At 37.8% G+C, this 25,009-nt stretch overlaps 1 protein-coding gene across 5 annotated transcripts in view; it reads right to left on the reverse strand.

Annotated features, from left to right (window-relative positions):
* ZNF407 (zinc finger protein 407) overlaps positions 1-25,009 on the reverse strand; it is a 338,205-nt gene that overhangs the window by 88,700 nt on the left and 224,496 nt on the right. For all 5 annotated transcript variants that reach the window (XM_040549542.1, XM_040549543.1, XM_040549544.1 and 2 more), the window contains one exon: positions 11,879-12,057. In XM_040549542.1, the coding sequence (XP_040405476.1) occupies positions 11,879-12,057 (179 nt within the window). The remainder of the gene's footprint in view (positions 1-11,878; positions 12,058-25,009) is intronic.

Below are 25,009 nucleotides of genomic sequence, written 5' to 3' on the forward strand. Positions count from 1 at the left end.
ATAGTATACAAAAATACAGATATTAATGTTCACCATTATTTAGACATGTATGTCTTGTGACGCCAGTGGTGGGGGCACAACAGCATTTTGAAAAATGGAATTGCTTTGAGAGATAGAATGTAACGTTATGTTAATAAGAGATAACTTCAAATGCACTGAGAGCTTTATCAACACACACTTTAAATTTTAAACTGAAGTACAATTTTACATTCGCTGTTTCTTTGTATAGCATCTGTATTTTTACATTATCCAAGAAAAGAGCTATTTTTGTCAATCAACATCAGGAGCAATCAGATTGAAATTCTACACTGATTTTCTTCAAAAAATATTGGCAAAAAAATACTTTAATCATCTCAATTTACCTATTAATGCTAATATGAAAGGAAGGCATTTATTTTCAAAATTCTGGTCAGGAAAAAAACAAACAAACAAAAAAACAACCAACCAACCAAAAAAAAACAACATTTTTTTTTCTTTTTTTTTGGCAAAGGCCAAGCCTACAGACTGATAACAAGTTTTGTCAAAATTCCAAACATGCCTAAAAGTGTCCCATGGTGACATCAGACAAAAGCATTATTTTTACATATGGCATAGCAGGCTCACCACATAAAGCAGGCACTAACATTACAAATAGATGGCCTTTAGGTTGTGAGCCACTTAGTAGACCTGCACAGCCACCTATCAAAACCCACTTCATGCTCAAATCTGAATCCCTTGTGCAAAATCACAACCCCCCAAATCAATCTTTTTTTTTCTAGTTTTAATGAGAAGATGGCAACAATGCTAAAGTACTTTCTGAAGGAGTCATCCCAGTCTTCTCTTCTCAACTTTCCCAAGATCCTCAGAAACCTTACAATGCTCAGACTGTCTTATAGCCATTTACTCTTTCTGTAACTGAATACTTAGCTAGTATCTCTCCTGACCAAACTTTTCTGCAATTGGTGCCTCTCCTCCACTCTCCTCTTAGAAGTTTTCCGAAGTTATCTGAATTTCAGATATATATCCTGAATCTAAAATCAATGTTAAATTAAAACATTTCCCTAAAAACTTGATATCCCCTGGGATAACTAGATAACCCAGGTTTTATCTTTCTCTTGCTATCAGAAGATGATTTCATTTTAGTAGTTCCCTCTGGATGCTATTACTTCAAAGTAGACCAGTTCTTCCAAATCTTCTACAAACTGTGTTCTGAAAACTGTTATCTGCTGCTACTTCTTAGACTAAGAAGTACCATTCTGGCAAGATACAAAAGAGATACATAGCTCAGAGTGCAATACAGTAGTTTTCTTAATGCTTTTTTTTAAAGTACGTTGATCACATCTGCAACCCCGTTACATTCCCGAACAGTATATAGCAACCAAGTCTTTCCTTTAGCTACAATACAATGATCACTAACAAAAAACTTTTCCAGTAAAAATAACCTAGGTTTCTGAAATGTTATTTAAGCAGTAACCAATTGTGTCCTTCAAGTATCTGAAAAGTCTCCTTAAATACGCTGCAAAAACCTGTCCAGAGGCTTTGCTTCCTGATGTGTTAAAACTCCGGTACTTCTCACAGCCCAGCCACTGGAAGTGTGCCTCTGTAAGACAGCAGTGCCTTTGATCCAGCCCTGTGGAGCTGAACCACTGATTTGTGTTATCGGAAGCCCAAAGTTCTCATTTGTGTTCAGGTTCCTATGCAATCTATTTGAAAGTTGCATTCACTTTAAGGTCCCTTTATACTATCAGAGAACATTATATGAAAATCAGATTGTTAAGGGCTCAGAGAAGGAAAACATCTGTATTAAATCTGTAGCAGTTTTAGTACAGCCCATTTCTTTGACATTAGATATTGATGAGCATGCACTCTTTCCAATAAATGCAAGACCTGCATAAAATATCTTAAATTCAGAAGATGTACTTTTTATCTTCCCATTTAGAACTAGGGTTTCCCCACTAACTGACCCGCTGGGAGTTAAGAGATATGATATCTGCCTCCATGGTTTTTTGACATGATACAAGAATTATAGACAGTCGGCATGCAATGTATTTATATGAGATATAGTTTCATATTATGCGCTTATACGTTCACCAAGAAAGAGAAGCAATCTTTCTTCTGTGAGACTTCTACCTATCTTCATTTCCTTTAGTGCAAACAGTTACAGACAAGCTCCTCTTTGAACTGATAATTTTTTAGAGGTCATTCAGCCCATAATTTCAGGTCCTAGTCACTATCCTGATGGTCCTTCTTAGGAAATTGGACCCAGTGGGAACGTTTTTTCCTTCTGCTTAGTCTATGGGTCAGCATTTTCCTTCCCTTGTACTTCTTAATTCCCTTAAGTGGCAATTATTTAAGGCACAGTTAGAGAAGGTGCAATCTACATTCATCCAATAAAACCTAAATATTAAAAAGGACAGAAAAATCCAGCATGGTTACTAAGGATATATGGGAGAGCATTTAGCATTTGAAAGGTACCAAAGATCTGGTAAATGAAAAGATGGGAAAAATTATGAAGAACTATTGGAAGTAAAATAGAAATTAGAAGAAGTACAAAAGAACACGTGTACCAGACAGACAAGGCATCCTACTTGCAAAAGGTCAAGATCCAAGATGCCAAGTCAAGAAATTAATGGAATGGCGGTGCAGCATACATTGGATCAATGAAAGCAAACAAAAAGAAAGCCCAAAAGAAATTTTAAAAATCAGCATGGAATGCCAATGATTTGTGATTCATTGGAGCAATTATTGTTGAGGGCTCTTCTCCTCATTAACGACCTGAGCTAGTAGAGCACTGAGCACTTGATTCAATCCTTCCATACCTAACACTACCCACACACATTTAAACATTTTTATGATTGCAGAATTATTTGGTATTATTTGTGCCGATTTGTGTAGTAACCAAATTTTGTGTGATAACCAAATACAACATTTCTGAAATTTAAAAATTAAACAAATAAATAAATAAATTGAGACAATGGCTAGCAAGTGAATCAAAAGAGACTTACAAATATTAGTCCTTTATCACTCTTTCAGGACAGGTTGTTGAGATGTTGGTAGTATCTCATAAGTAGAAAGTTTAAGTGTCCTCTAAATAAAGTATAGCCACAGGGAAAAAGGCCTACAGGCCATATTTTGCCTATTATGTGGGCAAAACACACCCTGCTATGTGGTTATACTGAAATACAGTGTGCTTCTAGGTCTTAGAAGTACTCTTAGTTCAAGTCTCCAAGTAATGCAATAATTTGTTCATAATAGGGATGATAACGATGTGATATTATGTATAGGTATTTATTATACCACATATATTATACCACATATATGTACGAGTATATAAAATTACAACACATTTTAAGTCAACATTTTCATATTCTTCTGCAAGTTGCCTCTTACACCTTAAGTTTACTTTGATAAACAAAAATTTTTAACAGCCTCATATTTCTTAGTACTCCAGTATAACTTCTCTGGATGATACACTAAGAGATTTACTCTTAAAAGAGCTTCTGCTAATAGGAAAATAACTTAAATTTTCTGGGTGTAGGATAATCTAGACATTTAAAAATATGCTGAATGACTCCTATGCGCTATATACCTTTACTTTTTAATCCTTCTGTAAGATTCATCATTATTTTTTGTTTTAAAATGTTTTTTGATGAACCTGATATCCTGTTTTCTGTGTTTACCTCAAAATTTTACATCTCTCTCTATATAAACATATATATACACATTGATATTTGAATAGCATTATTTCCTTTTATTATTTCTATTTACCAAATACCGGTACGCATATATATTTTCTAGCAGAATTCAACATTTTGCCTTTCTAGGATGTGCTGTCTCATCTGAAGGGACTTTTACTTCTGTACTTTAATATTTCAGCCTTGCTTTAAAACTTTTATGTTAGGATATCCTATTTTTAGCACCAAATAGCCAATAATATGTCTCATGTTCTTCATGAAGGATGTATTATCTATTAGTGTAATGAAGTAATGCCTTGAAGTAAGATTACTTTCTTTTCATCGGTGAATCTGACGTCCTTGCAAAGGCAACAGTCTTTGTGAATATCAGCAGTATGTGGCTACCAACACAATGCAATGGATTGCAAGGAATTTGCAGAGCAGATGTCCGTCTGATGATCTTTTGAGGACAGATACAAGGTGGGCATTAGGACTCAACAGCAATTTTGAAAACTGATGAGGATTTCTGTTTTGGCCAGTGTGGCACAGCTGCCTTCCAGGTCAGACGTCTCAGTCCTCTCGCATGGAAACCAGCATGGCACAAGGAGGAAGGACAGAAAAGCAGATATGTGCCAGCAGAGTAGCTTGCACCCAGATTATTTGTAGAGACACAGGAAATGAGATTCAAACTGCTTGGGATAGTCCTTCAGAAAGGATCATGGGGTTGGAAATCCCCAGCACAGTGGGACGTGAGCAGAAAGGCAGTGAACAGAGTACCAGATGACAACTACAAATGTCACTGGTGCTATAAAGTATGAAAAACACTTGCACGATGACCCTGCAGCACAGCACCAACTTTTCTGATGGAAACACGGTGCACAATATGACAGACATTACACCTCTGCTGATCAGATGCATTAAGAGAAGTTCCAGACTTTGGTCTAGGCAATATTTTCCTTTTCATTAAAACTATATTTTGAACATTTTTTCTTTAGTGAAATTCATGGCCTTCGCTCTCATCTGAGGATACCATCCACTTATTGGAACATAACTATGTTAATGGTGGTATTTTTTTCCACGTTAGATGATGTAATATTTGCATCAAAATATCTCAATACCCTTTTTCTTGTCACTCAGCAGTAATATATGCTGACTGTTCAGGAAAAGCAGCTAAGGAACTATGAAAGCAGTGCCTAAGGTCTTCAACAGCAAGAGCAAGAGCTACTTATTACACAAGAAGAGAAGATACTTCCACAACCTTGCATCTTTTTTCATGACACGAGCTATGTGGAAAGGACCAACTCTACAGTCATGACCGCCCAGATAAAGACACTGCCTACAGAAGCTCTGCTAAGCATACGAAGCCTTCTAATAGAAGACAGATATAAAAATAATCAAATGACTTATGTTTTAGTTTTTTTTTTTTTTTAATGTCGATTAATTTTTCCTGAAAAACAATAATACATAATCTACATAGGTTATGAGGAACCTAGCTTTCTCCTTTACAAACAGAAAATCATTTATACTAGGTTTTTATTTCAAGCACACACTAAAATTATTATTCTTCACAAAAGAGGAAAGGGAGTGTCTGCCAATCAACATGACATGCTATTGAAAGACTGGCACTAATAGCTATGACAAGAGCAAACCTGTTTGAAGCAGAGCTGCTGCCTTTTTTTTTTTTTTGAGTACACCAGCCATCAAAAATAATGTTTTATCTGACTAGCAACCCAAGCAATATTCCTGCAGAAAAAAGCTTCTACCTGATCTGCCTGTATCTAGCAACGGCAGATTCTTAATATTGTTTTAAATTACAGCATTTAAAGTACATTTTATTTAAATTGTGATAAAGACTAAGAGCAAAACTATACCAAGAAAAAGTTTAATATGCTTGCAAATAAAATTGTGTATCCATTCTTTGGAGGCTTTACTTAAAGTATCAAATACAAGTTTGCATAGGTGCTTAACTGACTTGTATTTCCATTATTTCATTGATAAGTAGCATTCACTGAATTTATATTTTCGTAGTATGATGAATTCAGAGAGTCTAATAGTAAACGGAGATTTTCATTTTTTGATTTTTCCTAATTTGTTTCAACTTTGTATTTTCTACTGAAGAGTCAGAAGTTGTAAAAGAAAAAGGACAAAGAGAAAGAAAGGAAAAAATTAAGAGTAGAAAGCGCTAGGATACTGGTATAATTGCTATATTATCAGGTTATGTGTGTGCAATTCACATTCTGAATAAGTCTGCAGTTTCCACTTGGTAATACAGTTATACCTTGATAAAATCACATAATAGATCACACCATAACTTTTAGCAATCAATTTTTTCTCTTAATAATTTGATAAATGTAGCTGTCAAGTGGGATAAAGATCACAATTTTATTTAGGATTAACTATTTGAACTTTCACAATTCCGTTCATGAATATTGCAACTGTTACAACTGATAGCATCACAATTTGGTCCCTTGTTGATGATGTAATCAGGCTGCAGTTTGCTAGGAAAGCCTCCTTTCTCGAAAGCTAAAGAAACTCAAACAGAAAAGCGTGGTGGGCACAGCCTTTTGAAAACTGCACTTCAAAAGAGTTTAGAAAAATATTTTTCAAACTGATGCATAAAAGGAACTTTGCTGTAAACTCTTCTTGTTTTCAATGACGTCTGGAAAGAGCTTAAACATCCCCTAACTCTGTTCTCCTGAACTAAAAGAGAAAAAAAGTAGGATGTAGGCCTGGTTTACTGCACAGATGATTAACTCCTTTTTTTTGTTGTTGTTGTTGTTGTTGACTTCAGACCTCAGGATCCAATGACACATCAAGGAGACTGCCCAATAAAAGAGCAAAATTTCGTAAGGATTCTTCTAACACCTCTTAAAAATATAGATAGATAGATAGATAGATTAGATAGATAGATATTCCTACGCATTTTATAAAGAATTTAATGACATGTCAGATAGGCAGGTGTACCTCTAGTTGGGCACGGATATTTGAAGCTCAGAGAGTACCAATTCAGTGTTGACGATGGGAAAGTCGTCTCCAGGAGAAAGAACACCTGGGGGGACTTACATGTCCCCTCAGCTACCTCTACTACCACAACACCGAAGCACTTTAGATCCACAGGCACAACCCTTACCAAGAGGCAGTAGATTAACAGTATTTTAAGATTTAAGAGCAGAAAGGACCATTAGATAATTGTCTGACTTTTGGTATATCAAAGCCCCTTAAATTACATTCAATTAGTTTTGCAGTGCGCCCAGCAACCTTGGGCCTTCCTTTAAACCTATCTTCCAAAATTAAGGCTTAAAGGAGTGGAACAGGGACAGTTTCTTCTGCTAGTTGCTGCCAGAGCTCAACTGACTTCATATTTAAGTGTTTGCACCTTGTTTCCTATTTCAATTTGTCTGACTACGCATTCAGTAACTGATTTTTCTTAGGCTTTTCTCAGCTAGATTAGGACTAGCTCACGTCTGATATTTTCTCCCTGTGAAGCAACTCATACACTATAATCAAGTGCCTATCTATCATTTTGGTCATGAATTATGTAACTCTTCAGGAGCACTAAGCCTTCAATCACCACGTAGGCAGCAAACTGCCAAAACATGATCGTCACGATCTTTGTTCTGTGGATGCCCAACCCCAGAGGCACCTATAATTTTCACGGAGGCACAGGCGCACTACAGCTCTGCTCCCAAGCATGCCCCACAATAGGGCTGTGCAGCAAGGGGAACCAGCTCGTGCTTTCCATTCTGCCAGGAGCCATAGGGGCAAGCGATCCTCCGCTCCCACCAGCTCCAAGCGTGGCAGACACTAAGAGCACGCTGGATAATTGGAGTCCCTCACAAGCGAGATATGGCTTTCAAAGGAAGAATGGACTTACCAAAGAAAACAATAAATTGATTTTTTTAAAGATTTCCAGGAAATAGTTAATGACTTCTAATTCTAAATTAGTAAAACTACCTCCAAATATTCTGTTCAATGTCTTAAGCACTTCCCGAATCACATAACTGGCTATTGTGAAACCAGTTTAAAGCAAAAGCCTTTTGCCTTGGACTACGTAGGCACTGCATCCATTATGCACAAGGGGAAACTCAGACAGAGAGCAAGCCCACTGCATCACTAACACACACAAAAAAAGGGTTATTCCGACTTCCCAGAGCGGCACTCATTCTTGGACATCATGTTCACTTCTAACAGTGCAGCACAAAAATAATGATACAGAAAAAAGCAATATCATCGTGTAACTTTCAACACGATCAAGAAAACAATAATTAGCAAACTGCTCCTCTTCTCTCCAAAGAGCTTTTTGCCTTACAGCCAGTTTAGTATCCACACAAGACTACTACGCACACAGTGAGATGCCATGGTCTCTGTAGCTAGTGGAATAATGGAGATGTCAATCCATACATATTATTCTCTTTGGATATGAATAATGCATCATAATAGTATCATAATGCTTATAAGACAAGAGCTCCTAAATGGTGAGCATTTAGTTCAAACTGAAATTATCACTATCAAGCGATGCTGTTCCAAAGCAGACAAAAAGCATTGAGAAAAACAGCTGGAGTACCAATCCCTTTCAGCTTCTACCACAGGTACTGGCCATCCTCCTGTCCCACCTGTCAAAGCATTCAGGTTCAGTTAAACTCATTATTGAGATGTAGCGTCAACTGGGAGAAAAAAAAAAACAAACTCCAAGAAACTTGGAAATGTAATGCATATCCCAAGATTTCTTCAGCTTACTCTGTACTAGTTTTGTCATAAAGACAAGTTCATACTGCGCAACTCAGAAAAATTTTCTTTATCAATTAAGCTCACTCAATAAAATAATCACCAAACTGATGGTCATCGACATGATATTACAATTCACTCACTGTATTAATTTTGCACTCATAAGGACAAATATTCAGATTTGCACTTTCAAAACAAGAATAATATGAGTAGTTTCCATTATAGCCAAATTACCATAACTAAAACATTGACTGCAGGACACCTTAGCTTGCTAGCTATCCCACTCCAGTTCTAGAACAGGTATAATATCTATCAGTGTCTTAACTGTCACTATTTTAAAAAGACATGAATATTGCAGATAATCAGCAGTCATTGGATTTCTGCATTTTTTTTAAACAAAATTTCAAATTCAACATAGAACTCAAGAAAATGGGTTACAGAATACCAAGAAACAGGCATAAAGCTCTTACAGAGCAACACACAATGACAATTTAAAACCAGATTTGATGATTTGTATAAAATCAGAAGTTAAACACGTAGGTTAGCATTTGAAGTGGAACCTAGCAAATGTAATCCATAATTTTATGTGCAGATGTACATACACCTTTGTTGGCTTGCATGCATTACAGGTCTGCTCCTGAAATGAAGTATGTTTTAAAACCTAAAGACAGAAGTATTCTCTAGATTGCTGCTGTTTGAAAACATATAATAGTACCTCTTAAGGTTTATGAGGAATATAGTCATACAGCTAAATATCTTCCTCTATGACAGAGTCTACAGCAAAAAGGGGAAAGTACTGCACACCTGTTTTTGTGGCATTTCCATATATCAATTCCTCATATTACAAAGGATTTTAAAGATGCAAAGTAGAAAGGGCTGTCACCTATCATTTACAGTATCCTCCTCACATCGAAGCTAACTTGTTCTCCCTTCCACCTTCTGTAGACTTAGGAATGCATCGTCTTCAAGCTCCTTAGTGCAACTGATGCCATAAAGGAGTATCAATTGCTAAAGAAAGCTGAACAGAAATTAAAATTACTTCAAAGAGCATTAACTTTGAATTAGAAATCCAATTGATAATCTCAGTTTCACAGATGAGAAAGAAACTTGATTTTAACTCCCAGACACATTTGAAAGGCATCCCACAGCTCTACTCTTGGTGGGTTGTGGTGAAGGAACTTCTGACTGGTCCTGGGAAGTGGCTGGGAGGGGGCTAGAGCTGGTGTCCATTTCTGCCACTGATGAGACTTATTCCATTTCTATTCTGCTTGCAGAAGCAGAGGGGATGGCTTTCCCGTTACAAAACAATATTAGAACACAAAAGAAAGACAAATATGTTTAAGCTAAAAAATTGATCTTCTATGACACTTTCTTACTCATATCATCCTAACAGGTTCTAAGTCGTGTTGTGGATTCTCTGTGGGTATCAGCAATGACCAACAAGCAATCAGTAACCATGAGCTAGACATAGAACAAATCTTATTTTGATAAGGAATGTTAGCCAGGGCACAGGAGTTATCCCCTCATTCCTCTGAAAACCTTCTCTAGAATCTTTAACTCACAGATGTCCAGCAGTCAGAAATGTATTGAACAGAAGAAAAGAAAAACACTTTAACTTAACTCTGATGTAAATGCACAATTATCCCCTAGGTCCTACTTAAGAGTGTCTCTTCCTGAAAGGAAAATGCAGTATTGCCATTTTAGCAATGGGATTATGCGAATAATATTTCAACATGCTTTTGTTGTATACCAGTTGTAGGCTACCACAGCAATAACGAGGTGACAACCAGCTCTTTCTAGTGTGTTTGTACAGAACCCTATTTAGTGTAACGGGATTTCTCCAGGATAAGAATTAATGTATTAAAAAAAATAGGTACCGTTAGAATACAACACATGACAGTTTTCCTGTGTTGCCAAGACAAGCAAGTTGAATAGTTTTAACCACATTATGCTGAAATGAGCAATTTTTTTACTTAGATATGGAGCCTTGAACAAACAATGTGAAAACTTACACAGATTTTGTAATTTTAGAAAAATGCTCGTGGTTCTACCAGTGTAACCTCTTTCATGCATGAATAATGTATATTTGTCTATTGAAAGCGTTCTAATTTTTCATATTATTTTACGTGGGATTATTGCAGTTAAAACCCAACAGTGTCTGGATTTAAGATCTGAGTTCAATATCCATTCACGTTAGTCAGGACTATGGTGAAATGTGATCAGCTTTCTGACCTATTTTGAAATTGGTATTCCGCCAACTAGCATTTTGTTTGCACATCCAGATATTATCCACCATATGCTGACATGACATGATGATTGGTTCCAAAATGAAGTGGAATACTTGGCAAATAGAAATATATGGTACAAATAATACACTGCCTCTAGTCAGGAAAGCAAGCAGTCATTCTGAGAAGACTGAAAGGTTTTAAAATAGCTTGACTGTAACACTGCATAGTGCTGAATGAAAACTCTCTAGGTCATCCTTTTCACAGGTATGTGACTCTCAAAAATTACAGGATAAATTCCTTATAGAAGATTCAAATCTGACACAACAGTACTAATAGTAGGACTTCAATAGAAAATTTATTTGCGTTTTAGGGAGGATTTGGCCCACATAGCTTCTTCCTCCTCTGGATTCCCAAACTCTTTCTTCTCACCATCTGTTCTTTTTTCCCTCTGCTCTGACTTGTCTTCCCTCCCAGTGATGTCTAAGTTATCTGCCTCTCCTGAATTAAGATTACATTTCATTTAAGCTCCAGTCTACGCTTGTATGATTTCTCCTAAACTCTTTCCACTGAACTCTTTTCTCCTATCCTGATGCTCCAACTATATATAACTCTGCCTTCTATTCTGAACTTTAAAATCCCTGCAATAAAAATTATCTTCTTCTTAAACAGAATGCATCCCCAACTTTTTTTCTTTTAGTTCCTGTTTCTAAAGACGTATTTTTGTTTTGCATTCCTCCAGTGATTTTCATGTCTGTGCTCTCTAATGTAAAGCCTCAGAACATACATGCAAGTTATTGATGGATCTCTGCTGTTCTATATTTTAATGCTAATCATTGTTTCACTCTGATGAAATTTTTAAAGAAGTACATTCATTTGATAATGAATTCGCTCAGAAATTTTGTTTCTCTGCTCTTGGAGGAATGGGGTAGATAAAGAAATTTAATACAAATGTTTTAATACAAATGTTTAAAAAATATATTTCTCTACAAAAGTTTAACTAAATTTCAAAATGAAGCATCTAAATAGCATGCATTTCTGATGTTTACGCCTTAAACTGCAAACCTTGCTGATGAAACTTCAATGGATTTCAGTGCTTGACGCATAACCTTCACCCCTTATGAAAACTTGAAGAGGACTAAGCCCATTTTAAAATCATGTTCTTCTTCAGAATAAATGATAGTAACATAACAGCTAGCTTTCTTATTGCAATCATTTCAGCATGCTCACCTAGAAAAGTGAAGAATTTGAAAGCAAATGGAAGAATGACCTTACCAGCATGTAAGTATGCCAGATCAGGATTTTCAATGTCTGGGTGTAGTTCTTTCAAGTGGTTACGAAACTCCACGGGGATATTGGTTCCATAGTCACATTTAGGACAGTTATACATTTTCACTCCTTCATGCTTTCCTGTATGCAAGATGTGTTTACGGATGTTTTCAGCACAGTTAGACCTAAAAAGCAATAAATAAAAAAATAAAATAAATAGAAGGTATATAATAATTTATTCAATACTAGTCATTCAAGCTCTGGCTGAAAATAAAATCAAATATAGTGTTATAACAGAAAACGGGTATCCATTGCTCATTCATCACTACCTGCCTGATTCTTGCATTCTCCTAAGTTTTGTATAGATGTCCTCTGCATGAAGGTTCCTGTTTCAGGTTAACTGAGCAATGCATCTGAACCAGAAGCATTTAAAAATGAATGGTTTTCACATCTGCAAATGTCTTATCATTCTTATTTTTCTGGATGGTAGTCAGTGACAGACAGACATTAAACAAAACTCTTTAACTTACCAAAACTGATCTTCATTTAACCATTCTAACAGCTAGGTCCTGAATAAACCCTGCTACAGAAATGCACAGATGCCTATAACATTCCCAACAGTATTCGGGTGAACTTTTCCTACATAGTTCCTAGACTCCAGAGGAGCTGTTGCAAATGATTTTTGTAAGGATATTCCATCAACTCCTATCTCATCTTACTAACTGTTATTAGAAAGGAAAAGTGAGCCATTCAAGTTTACACCTTTTAGAAAATATGCACAGATTCTGATCTATACTTGAAATACGGCTGTTGTGGAACACTGGAGTTTTCATATATAAAAGTCAGAACACGTATACAGTTTTAAGCACTTCAAGGAAAGTGCTTCAAGGAAAGTCTCTCATAATATTTCTGGAAAAAAATGAATAGAAAAAGATCTTACATTTGCTTTATCCACAGAGAGATCCATGACGTGACAGTATTTTTTAAATTCCAGTCTTGAAAATTTTGCCATATCATTCCAACAGTATTTTGTATTAAAATTTCCCACTTACTCAAAGTATGTGATAAAATCCATATACAATATATTGGTTTTTTTTTTTGTTTTTTTTTTTTTTTGTAGACTTTCTTGGTACTATACACTATTAATGTGGTTAAAATAAGAACGTTAATCCAGTTTAACTGAAAGAAGTCCAAACACTCAAGTGAAATATATAAATACATGGTACTTCAAAAATACTCGTGTAAGACAAGGGTAGTATTTTGAGCAACTGATTGTTTGCTCACCACTGTTACAAATATCACCATAACAAGCACCTAAAAAAAGACCCCCAAAATAAACTGGAAGTAGCAGCTTGAAGTTCTGTTGGCGTTCCTGTCTCTCCCTTGGAGATGGTCATAGTAAAGATGATAACTGCCTTACAGTGCTGCCAAAGCTCACCCTCTGTCATGTCCATCTGCTATATACCAGTATAATGATCAGACTCCTAAGAATGTCAGAGAAGACACTTATGTTCACTGAAAAATATGGGAAATATTGGTCCTCAGCATCTTTCAGGATTCAGCCCTAAAAAAAATTACAGTGCTCATAAATGTTGTTAAAGTGAAACATGTATTTTATAAAAAAAATGGATAGTGTACACTGCAATGAAAGCAGGAGACAATCTGGTAACCTTCTATCGTGGGTTATACTTTAAAGGGCAGTGGATTAAAGTAGAGCATACAAATCTGAAATAAAATATCTGAGTCCTTTTAGTTCGGCTCTCATACTATGTTCAGGAGAGATATAAAACTTTTTACTTTGAAATATTTCTGTGAAATATATAAAGGATCTGTGGAAACCTATGTAAGAATTGTGAAGAAAACCCAGCCTGTTCAAGGCATAAAAGGCCAGTCCTATCTCCTTTGATTTGTGAATTTGCTCTAGCCACTTTAAACAGTGCAATCCTAAAGACTCATTTATTTAGTTATCAGTAAAAATCTGTGCCTAAACATGCCCACATACTGAGATACATTTATCATGGGAAATCATAATTTTTAAAAAAAATATTTTTTTCCATGTGATGAGCCCAGAAAAGCTTAATCTGAAAGGAGGAACATGAGATCACAAGGCATTACAAATGGCTCTCATATTAGGTTGCAATGCAGCAATTGCAATCATAAAGTAAACCAGGAAGGTAACAACTGGCAAATCCAAGCACTTTTGAAGCCAAGTAATACCCTTAAATATGACATGACAAAAATGTACTGCATATATTTTTTTTTTTTAAAATTATTCAATGTGCTTCATCTGTTTTATTAGGAGTCTTCTTCTGAGTACCGTACAAATATGTTATCATATGTCTGACTAAAAAACAAACAAGCAAAAAAAAAAACAACACAAAAACACAACACCCAAACTCTGTGTATGTGTGTACTTACATCATTTCATCTCATACGACTAAACACAGAGGTCTGTGATTTTAAACAGCACTGTATTTTCACTAAAGCTATGCCATGATAAACATCTAACTAAAATATTATAGTGGTGAAATAGTGATGATAGTTAAACATTTGACAGGCTTTGTGCTATAAAATTCACTTCCAGGAGTTTATAAACTCTGAGATAAAGATTCCCTTTGTTCTGAAATTTGGCAATGGAGAGCCCAGCACAAAAGAAATTGTTTGAATAAAGTCTCTTTTTTTTTTGAGTCCCACTCTGAATTACAGCAGCAAAGAAATAAATGCAGCTTTTAAGAGGCTAGCCTCTGTTCCAGGCTAAAACAGAGTTTTCGTAGTTAAATTATTATCATTATTTCTTAATGTAAGCATGTTTTTGTCCTTATGACCAATTTTCCATTTTGAAAACCAAACGTATATATTTCTGGCAATTTTTCCACTCTGAAATAACAGGAAGGGCACTCATTAGCGAGACTTAATTAGTTTGAAGCTATAGTCGATGGGTTTGCATTCAGTGCTGATGCAGAGAAGCAGTACAGAAGTTTCTTTTTTTTTTCTACTTTTCCTCATAGTGAGTCTTCTTATCAGAAATGAAGAAAGGTTTATGAGATTTGATGCAAACTCTGCGACAATTCTCTTAAGGGGAAATGGAAGACCTCTAGAGAGTTTTCAGCATTCATTTCAGTGAGTGCTACACATGGTGAGAGAAGAGATGGGAAATGTTGCAGATGAACAGGAAACATGAGGAGCTCGGCCCACAGTTCCCAGTAACAAGCTTCCTCTATCAAAGACTGATGTATTGGGAAGGGTGTAGGAGTGTTTTCCTCCACACATGGCCAGGGACAGAGCTGTGAAGTAAGGGAGACGGATAGCAAGTTTCTCCCGAGAAATCCAGCTACTGCTTAAGAGGAAAGGAAAACATCTTTCTGGCTGAAGATAAAAAGATTTTCTTAAAATCTCTAATGCTCATTGCACAGTGATGCATTCACATCACTGTTCTAAATGCACATTTCATGTTGTCATTCGAAGTCCGTTCCTATCAACCAGTTTTTGGTCTTTCTTATACTGCTCCTATTGGATCATAAACTGGAAATTACTTAATTGTACAATTGTACTTTTGCCACAGAGTCATAGCACGGTTGAGTTTGAAAGAGATCTCTTGTCTCTTCCAAGAGGAGGGAGGTCATCTCGTACAACCACCCTGCTCAAGTACGGCCACCTAGAGCCCCATGCCCAGGACATTGTGTAGACAGATTTTGAGTATCTCCAAAGAGGGAGATTTCACAGTTTCTCTGGGCAACCTGTGCCAGTGCTCAGTCACCCACACAGTTAAAAAAAAAGTGTTTCCTGATGTTCAGACAGAACCTCCTGTGTTTCCATCTGTGCCTGTTGCTTCTTGTCCTTTCACTGGACACCAGAAGAGCTGGACTCCATCTTCACACTTTCCCACCACTTATTTATACACATTTCTAAGATCCCCCCTGAAACTTCTCTTTGTAGGCTAAACAGTCCCAACCCTCTGAGCTTTTCTTCACGTGAGTGCTGCTCCAGTGCCTTCATCACCTTAGTGACCTGTTGTTGGACTCTCTCCAGTATATCCAAATCTCACTTGTACTGGGAAGCCCAAAACTGGACACACCACTCCAGGTGTGGCCTCACCAGTGCTGAGCAGATGTCAAGGGTCATCTCCCTTAATTTGCTTGCAGCAGTACTTCAAATGCAGCCCAGATACTGTTGGCCATCTTGCAGCAAGGGCACATTGCTGGCTTGTGTTCAATTTGGTGTCCACCCATTTTGTGCCATCAGCAAACTTGCTGAGGGTGAACTCTGACCCACCCTTCCAGGCCATTAATGAGGACGTTGAACAGGACTGGACCCAGTATTGACCCAATGGGGTACTCTGCTAGTTACTGGCCTCTGACTAGACTTTGTGCCACTGCTCACCACCCTCTGAGCCCTGCTCTTCAACAAGAACAATACCTCCAAGGGAGATTTAATTTACTTCTGATATCATTGTCATTTTGCAACCAAGTCTCAGAATACTGATAACTACCTAGATAGGAAAGGCGTACCACAGTGAAAAAAGCTGTGTAGGTATTCTAACAGCAAATAATAAGCAGCCTCCAATGGACATCTTGAGTGGCATCCTACTACAATGAAGCTCAAATCTAATCCACAATAGAGTCTAAAGCAAACTTAGCTATTCCAAGGATGAGAACAAAACAGTTTATTCAGATTTTCCACTAGGAATTGTGCCTGCACAGGCACCATCGGCAGAGTGACAAGTAAGCCCAGTGCTACATGCCACAACCCTCAGTGCCCTCATCTGCTTCTTAGCAGCATTAATCTGCTTGGTGGGAGAGCATAGAGGAAAGTGGAAGGTTAGGGGTAGCATAAACTGCCAAGACATTTTGTCAGCATGAGAAGCTTCTGTCTTTATTTACTTTGTCCTCCCATTGCCTCTCTCCTATCTTTATGTATCAGTTCTGTTACCAAAAATAGGGTATTGTCCTAAAAGCAAGAAACGGAGCACCTTATTTACAGGACAATGGGAAAATACATGGGTAATACATGGGTAAAATACAGGGCAAAAGGTCTCAGGATGGCCTTCCTTCCTAAGCAAGAAAATACTGTTGTTCCTCTGATCCCTAAAAGGAGTATAGCTGCCCCTATACAGCCATTTTCTCCATTGCATTGGCAAACTATGGTGTGCCACTGGTCAAAAACTAGGTCCTTCCCATTGAAAACAACGCTAATGTAAGGACTTCCAGGATGGCAGAGCACAGGCGTGCACTTTGCAGGAGGCAGAGGTGGGTGTTCAAAGTCAGCGGCAGTGAGAAGCCATGCAGCAAGTTCATGCAAGTTGGGGACTGGACAGCCTGCAGGTCCCACAGTTGGTGCTGGCAGTGGTGATTATTCCCCTATCTTCTCTTCCTTCTCTCTGCAGGGCACAGCCAGCTGGCCAGCCCTGCCAGTGAGCAGTACAAGAGGTAAGAGGGCAGACTTCAGGCATCCCTTCCCCACACAGAGGGGATCAGTCCCGGTCTCATGGCTGGAAAGAGAGGGTCACGCTCAGCTCGCCTCCAGCCACCAGCTCTGCTTTAAGCAGCCCACACAAACAGCAGAGTTCTGTAGCTAGCTGCGGAGCTGTGGCTGCCTGATACAGGAGGTATGTGCTGTCATCATCTTTTCTTTTATTTAAAAAAAAAAAGGAAGAAAGAAATTCATAAAACATGTTCTGTTAATTCTAAACCTGCCCATGTAGAATATGAATGCTTCTTTCTGAAGCTTCTTTCTGAATATGAATGCTTTTTTCTAAGGGTTTTGTACATGATAATATATTAGCACTGTATTCAACAGCTGCGAGAAATATAGCAGGAAACAACCTAGTTTTATTAAGATGTTTTACTAATAGGAGACTGAAATTAGGACACTCTTCCATTATGCAATGCCTGGTATTTTCAGAAAGATGCTTACTGCAAGACATGGAAATGGAAGCTTTCAGAGGTACAAATGAGGCAAAATGTTAATTATCTAGCCCACTAAGTTTCAAAAATTTTAGCACTGTGCAGGGCTCATATTTGCACAAAATAAACCTTTTACAAAAAGATTTCTTCAGGACACTAGGTACAAACATCCTCTTTCCGCAGAGAAATGCACATAACCTAAAGGCCTTATGGCAGCTCCATGGATGTCACTATTTACAACATAAAACAAACACAGTGATACAGCCGACTGAGTGAAAAGATTTCTGTTTTTCCCTGCTAGTCGGTATGAATCAAGTTCACTCTGGTACAGGGAGCACTCTGAAGGTCTTCTGCACCGTTCATACCCTGCTATGCAACCTATGAGAAGCACACAGAAATGGCAGTATTTTGACTGAAAAATAGCAAATTCAATGGATACCTTATTCTTGAAATCCAAGCAGTTATGATGAAAGCAAACTTCTTAGAAAAACAAGTTGTATCATTGAAGACTCTTTACCTCAGTATTAACCAAAATTTTGCAGGTGTCTAGTTTACATAAAATACAAGCTAATTTGAAAAACTGTCTTTAGTTATTGCAGTTTTAATTTAAACTAGAAACAAACAAACAAAAAAAAACCAAACCTGTTTTTTTGAAACACAAGGTCATAAGGAGCAATTAGCTTGACCTCATGGATACCACAGTCTGTAAAGTTTGCCCAGTGATTCTTCCCTCAAACCCTCAGCCTTTTTGGTGCTAAAACATCAAATTTTGAGACACATTGAAATCTGAGGGAGAGCAAAGGGGAATCTGTTGTAATTGTAGGCAAATGACTCTACAGTTAATCAGTTTCATTTTCACAAATGGTCATATTTCTTACAATGTGGCATCCAGCTAACAGATGCTGCTACATGTCTGACCCTTCCTGCTCAGCTGAAGAGTCCTCTGCTATCCAAACCTCTATTGGAGGTTCAGTTGAGCCACAGAGACTGAGTTCCTTTCATCTCACATTGGGAAATCACCAAATTTTTGCTAAATCCTTTTCAGTTGTAAACATGGCTCTAAGCTTTGAACACTAGACCGCATTTTGCATCAGTGCTGCACACACGCATGCCAGGACTTCCACCGTTCTTAGCACTCCACAGCCAAGCCAGGAGTTCTGGCAGCTCCTGGATACCCCTCAGCACCAAAAGCTCCTGTTCATTCATTCATGCGCCGGGACCTTTCAGTTTCCTTCAGCATTACTGCTTCCCAAAATACCACACTTCTAGCCTGTCTTTATTTCTTACTCACATTAAACTGTACGAAAACTAGCATTGAACAGAGTGATGGCAAACAACCCAATGGGCAACACTTTCTTGACAGGAAAGAAACACACACCGCAGTCTGTGGTAATTATTACATTATGTGACCATGCTTATTTGATCAAACCCTTCACAGTAATAGTCACCCTGCCCAACTTTACTAAGCAAAAACCTAGACAAACAAAGCAAACAAAAATTTATCCCAGCATACTCAAGATTTATCTATATTTCTGTTTCTTAAATAACATAAACTAATTGCCAGCTAACTCAAACTAGCTACAACATGATACGCAATCAGCACACACCACAAACGCTCAGTTCAGAATACGGGCTTAAAAACTGTAGCATTGGCTTACCTGCTCAGTGCTAGAGGTCAATACAGTATTGCCCAAGAAACAGTAAAAAGCAAAAATATGTTATGGACAAAAATGCATTCCAAACTGTATTATTAGCATCGTCATCAGTATTATAAAACTGTAATTATTATACATTAACACATATATAACCTATATGTGCATATGTATATGAGAAATGTGGTACATCTCAGTGTTATTACTAGCATACACCTGGGTTACCTCTTCCTTGCTTTTTCTAATTTACAAGCAAAATCTTGTCTTTTATTTAGTTTTTAAATGACTGAGGGAAGAATCATGAATACATGGGCTGGTGCTCTGTGACCGACCTCAGTTATCAAGTGACTTACGGTATTATTGCCAGAATTAGAAGCATTTAGCTCCGTGGAAGTCAAGAGGTCAGCTAAAATGCACCTAAGGCAAGCTCGTTTCTGCCTATGCCACTGCTGTCAGACACCTCTTTATGCTGTTCGGAAAGACCTCTGGTGGACAGTGACAAGGAACTGCTGGGGGACACCACCGTCTTATACCACTCTATCTGTTTCTGCTGTGAACTTTTGCCCACAGCTGATGCTTTTCAACCATACCGAGCTAAGCTGACTGAAATACATATCCACCATGTCATAAAAATGCATGCCTAACAATCTGGTGGCCACATGCATTGCCATGTTTTACATGTACTGCCGTGTACTGCATGTATTGCCACTCAGAAAATATGAAGTAGCCCATAAAAGAGAGCACACTACATTTACATGTTTTAATGAGATTTTATGACACAGTCAGCTTCACAGAGAAAATAATAAAAATGTATTTGGGATTTATTCTGACAGTATTATAGTAACACCCAGGGATAATAATCGTAACATTTTTCTGCTTTTCTACATTTATAGCTTTGCATTTTTTTTTCTATAATGATCTATTTGTTATGACATACAGTATGTGTGACAGATGTCCAATGCTGGCTGCTAAAAAGTACCAGAGCCCTGTAGGGAAGCAGCAAAAACTTGTGCGTCAGCACTGAAAATGATGGAAGATTGATAATTACTGCTTGTGCTTCAGCTCCATTCGGCAGACTAGCATGTCCAAAATGCAATCTGGCCACAGGTCTACAATTATATTTACAATGAGCAAATATCCCAATTTCAAAGAATCAATCGTTAAAAGTACACGAGCTACAAAGAGTCGGTCACAATAGCCAAAATGCACTCTTTTAAAGGCAAATTTGGGGTAACTGGAGATTCTGAGGGGAAATAAGAAGTGGAGCACTATAGCTTAGCTTTCCTCCTAGGGATCCGTAGAGCAGGTTACAACTCTGCATAGTGAACAAACAAACAAAGTATAAAAACAGTGCTGGCAACTAGATCAATTCATGAATTTTTAGTCTAAGTATTCCCCCCCAAAACAAACAAACGAACAACAACCACCAAACAGCTTGTTTCACAGCACACTTCACAACATAAAGAAAGCTTTATTTTTGCAGAAAAAAAAAATATCGTTCTGATTCCAAGGAAATAATGGCTTCCTGCCTTAAATGCTCCCACTAACCCTGCTTTTAACAGAAAGAGAAATGGGAATGTTTTAGACAGAAAGCTAGAAATTATGTCCAAACTACTAGAAGTGAGATGAGGAGCAGGAGGAAGGGATGCGGAGAGGCAGGGAGCTGTGCCTCAGAGGGTCTGCCTGAGCAGCTCTTCAGAGAGAGCCATGAGGTCTCCTTCTACTGACTAGAGGGGGGAAAGAAGCACAATTTTCACAGCCTCCTACTGAAATCTCTCCGTAATATTTAACAGGACTCCCTATTTCAGCCTCCCTGCATGCAGAGGGGGCCCTGTCATGGCCTGGCTCACTGACCCACCGGCTCAGCGTGCCCGAGGACCGTGAGGGATGCAAAGGTCGGCTGTGTGCAGCGCACTGCCGCCCCGTGTCAGCCAAGGTTTAAGTGGCAGAAATAGCAGGTGGAGTTCATCTATTTCCCAGTAAACGGAGAATAATCACTCCATTGTTCGTGGGCTTCCTCCCTCCCCCTTTGTGTTCTCGTTGGAGCAGGTGGCATAAAATAGAAGTTGGTCTGAGGAACGGCGTCTCTGCCGCGGCCTAAGGACGTGGACCGGCCTTTAAGTACCCTAGGCCCTGATTTAGCAAGGTACTTACACACTTGTGCAGCTTAAGCACAAGCAGCCCCATCGACTTGAAAAGGATGACTCACAAGCTTAAATTTATGAACATGATCAAATACCTTGCTGAAATGAGGCCATGGAAAGCATCCATTTTTTTAAAAAGCTGGAATGAATTTAATTGAAGACACACTTTCCCTTTCAACATCAATTCTTTCCCTATTGTACTTCCTTTAATGACCACATAAAGTAGCTGAACAATTCTGTAGGGTCTGTTTGTATATCCTTGGGAACCCATAAAGTATTTTCTCAAATATAAAAGTGCAGATGGAGCCTAAGAAAGGGTGTCGAGTCTAGAGGCTGCAATGAGATGAAACTGGACTCCTAATGTTGCCGGAGTCAGAAATGATAGCAGCAGACCCTAAAGGCTGCCTGTCAATCTCAGATGCAGATGGCACTTCTTCCAAATGGCCTTTGTGTCAGTTCCTTCAGCCATTTTAGTGACAACACGGCTCCCTAGAGGGCAAATCCTGTTGCTTTGCAGCCTGGATTCACATCCAGGGCACTGTGGTCTCTACAATCTCTGCTCAAAGTAGTTTTTTAATGCTAATGTATTGCTGTTTCTTGCCCTATCCCAGCCCCAACCCACCATGCAAAAAGTAATGGTCATTTTCTTCCTCATTTCTACTGTTTCAGTTTATCTCTGAAATAAGCATTAATTGTCTGAAAGATTCGCTTTTGTTATACATGCCAAAAGAATATATATAAAATTCCTGCTAATAAAATTTGCAGGTGACACTGTAATTGTTAGCATGATTAATAACGATGATACTGCAGTCATACACAGCAAGTAGGATGGTTTCAGAATCTAGGTTGGTTGAATCAAAATACGTACACATACAGCCTGGCGCCAGGTTTCACACCTTTACACAAAGCATGCAAGTAACTCACAGAACGCAAAAACACTGTGAAAAGCTGTGACATTGAAAATGATTTAGGGATTAGAGAGCCAACAGTTTTATGTGAGCTTCTAGTGTGATGTTGTAAGAAAGGTCCCATGCCATCCTTAGATGCAAGTAAGCAAGTAAGTAATAAGAAAATGTAAGGATGCAATGTTCTTTTTATGACAGTGCAGAAACTAATGCCAGCATATCTACTTCCCACATTACTGCCTACATTTTAGAAAGTACACAAACAGCCACATTGGTTAGAAACAGAAGTTAAGGGGAAAAAAATTAAAAACTCTGTTTTGCTTATTACATTTGAGTTTGAGACTTGGGTATCTTAACAGGGAATAAATGCTTGATTAAGGGATACCTTAACTTTGAGAAAACCTGTACCAAAACCAAAAGCAATAACTACAAGTTGTAGTTAAAATCAAATGAGAAATACAGCATGATTTCTTCAGCAATTACAGCAATTAACTTTTCACACAAGGGGAATGGCTTCTCCAACTTTTGGAGTTTTCAAATCAAACCTGAATGTCTTTCTAAAAGACAAAATTCAGTAAAACACAAAAGCAAGCTGTAGGAAAAAAAATAAATAATAAAATAAAACAAAAACACCTATGCAGTTTGTTTTATGTAGAAGGTCAGACTGGATGAGCTTAAGGCTTTCTCCAGGCTCAAAGTCTACAAGAAGTACAGTTTAAGTCTGAAAAATGTCATTGTGAGGTCAGACATTTATTGTGTTTCCATGATGTAATTGAAATTTGTTCAGTCTGCAAATTAAAATATATCCTTCCTGGCTGTCAATACTGCAAAACCGTCTTAGGTTCTGAAAGTCAAATCTGATTCTTTAGTTGGAGGTATGATTGATTAGCCGATCCAAGATCTGTCTTGAAAGTATATATTGGAGAAACATCATTCTCTTCACATTATGTCCTCATAATGCTATTGTCTGCACAAAAATAAGTAAATGCACCATTTGGCTCTGTACTTTCAGCTTACTTCACAGTCATCATTCACCCAAGGAAACCCTGTTTTGAGAGTAGGGGGCAGCAAAATTTATTTTTTGTTCCTGTGAGAGTACATTTGCCTATGGACACCGTGCTGCTCAGTAAGAAGTTATAGTATTCATGTAGATAGGCATTCAAAGTAGACATACACGTCAAGTGCAATCTCCTGTGTGTGCTTCACCACGAAATACTAAAATGGAATAGAGTTGACTGAAAGCACTAAACTATGTATTTAATTTACCTACCATTCTTAGAGTACATAAACAGAGTAAAATGTGTAAGATTTTTTGTCACTGTTTTTTCTGGCACTTTTTCAGGCTATTCAATATCCCAGATAAGCTGTCTTGTAAAACTATTAGTTTCAAATTGGACCACCCACAACAAAAAAAAGTATTACTGTTCTTTCAACTATACACAATTATGTCTAAATATTACATACAATATTTTAACTAGATAAGAAATCATGGCACATTGTAGATCTATTGATTGAGAAGCATAGGAACTGCCTGAACTGTATAGCTTCAAAAAGCTGCTAAAAACCCAAGAAGAAAAAAATTTAATCATCAAGGAAAAGCCTTCTGATCATATGTGCAAAGGTTTGTCCTTAAAGAAAAAAAAAGAGAGAGAGAAAAAAAACCCGTCATATTACATGAAAATAACCCCCTTTTCCTTAGTATAGATGGTGGTATGGACTTGCCTTTTTGACCACATAGGGTTAACATGAAAAGAGGTAGAGATGGTAAAATATGAAACTTGTTCTTTGGCTTCATCTTTCACATTCCTATATCATACTAGAGCAGAAACTAATGAACTTGCTCATCTTTGAAAGCCCTTTTGCATGCTTCTTCCTTCACCCTTAACTCTGATCCTTGCAGATCTTCCCTTATGTGTGTGCCAATTTTACTGGTATAATATGTGCACTTTTATTAGTTGTGTTCTGATGATTTCTACTGAGAGATACTTAAAGCTTATACAAGTCAAAAACTATTTTATCACTTCTGAAGAAAACTAATAGGGCAGAGTCACTGAATGATAAGAGAGAGACCACTGAATTTATTTAATAATCCATGTCCATTTCACAAAAATGGCCTGTGTAATCCTTTTAAAAATAATAACCTGTTCATTTCAGACCTTGCACAATGCTTCTCTTTGTCCCTTGTAAGTCTCTCAAATGTCTTATTTTAAAGGAATATATAGTACTCCCGGAAGACATTTTCCCATTTCTATTCTCTTCAACTCCTGTGAGCCCTTGTTCTGTGTGATAAGGCAATCTCCTTCGGGATCTGAGCTGTGTAGTTTCGCACCACGAGTGACAAGGACTCGACTTGAATAACTGCTGTGCGCAGGTTGTAATTATGTCAGCTGGAGTGTTGAACAAGGGGACTGATTAATGTGAGCCCCAGCCCAGGCACAGTCCCTATCAAAACCTTCGTGCAGGCCAGCAGTGGGGATGGGTTAAAGCAGAAAGACAAAACATGCTGTATCGTCCATGATAGATGAATTGCTCC

This window comes from Cygnus olor, chromosome 2, assembly GCF_009769625.2.
Source record: "Cygnus olor isolate bCygOlo1 chromosome 2, bCygOlo1.pri.v2, whole genome shotgun sequence".
Classification (NCBI taxonomy): domain Eukaryota; kingdom Metazoa; phylum Chordata; class Aves; order Anseriformes; family Anatidae; genus Cygnus; species Cygnus olor.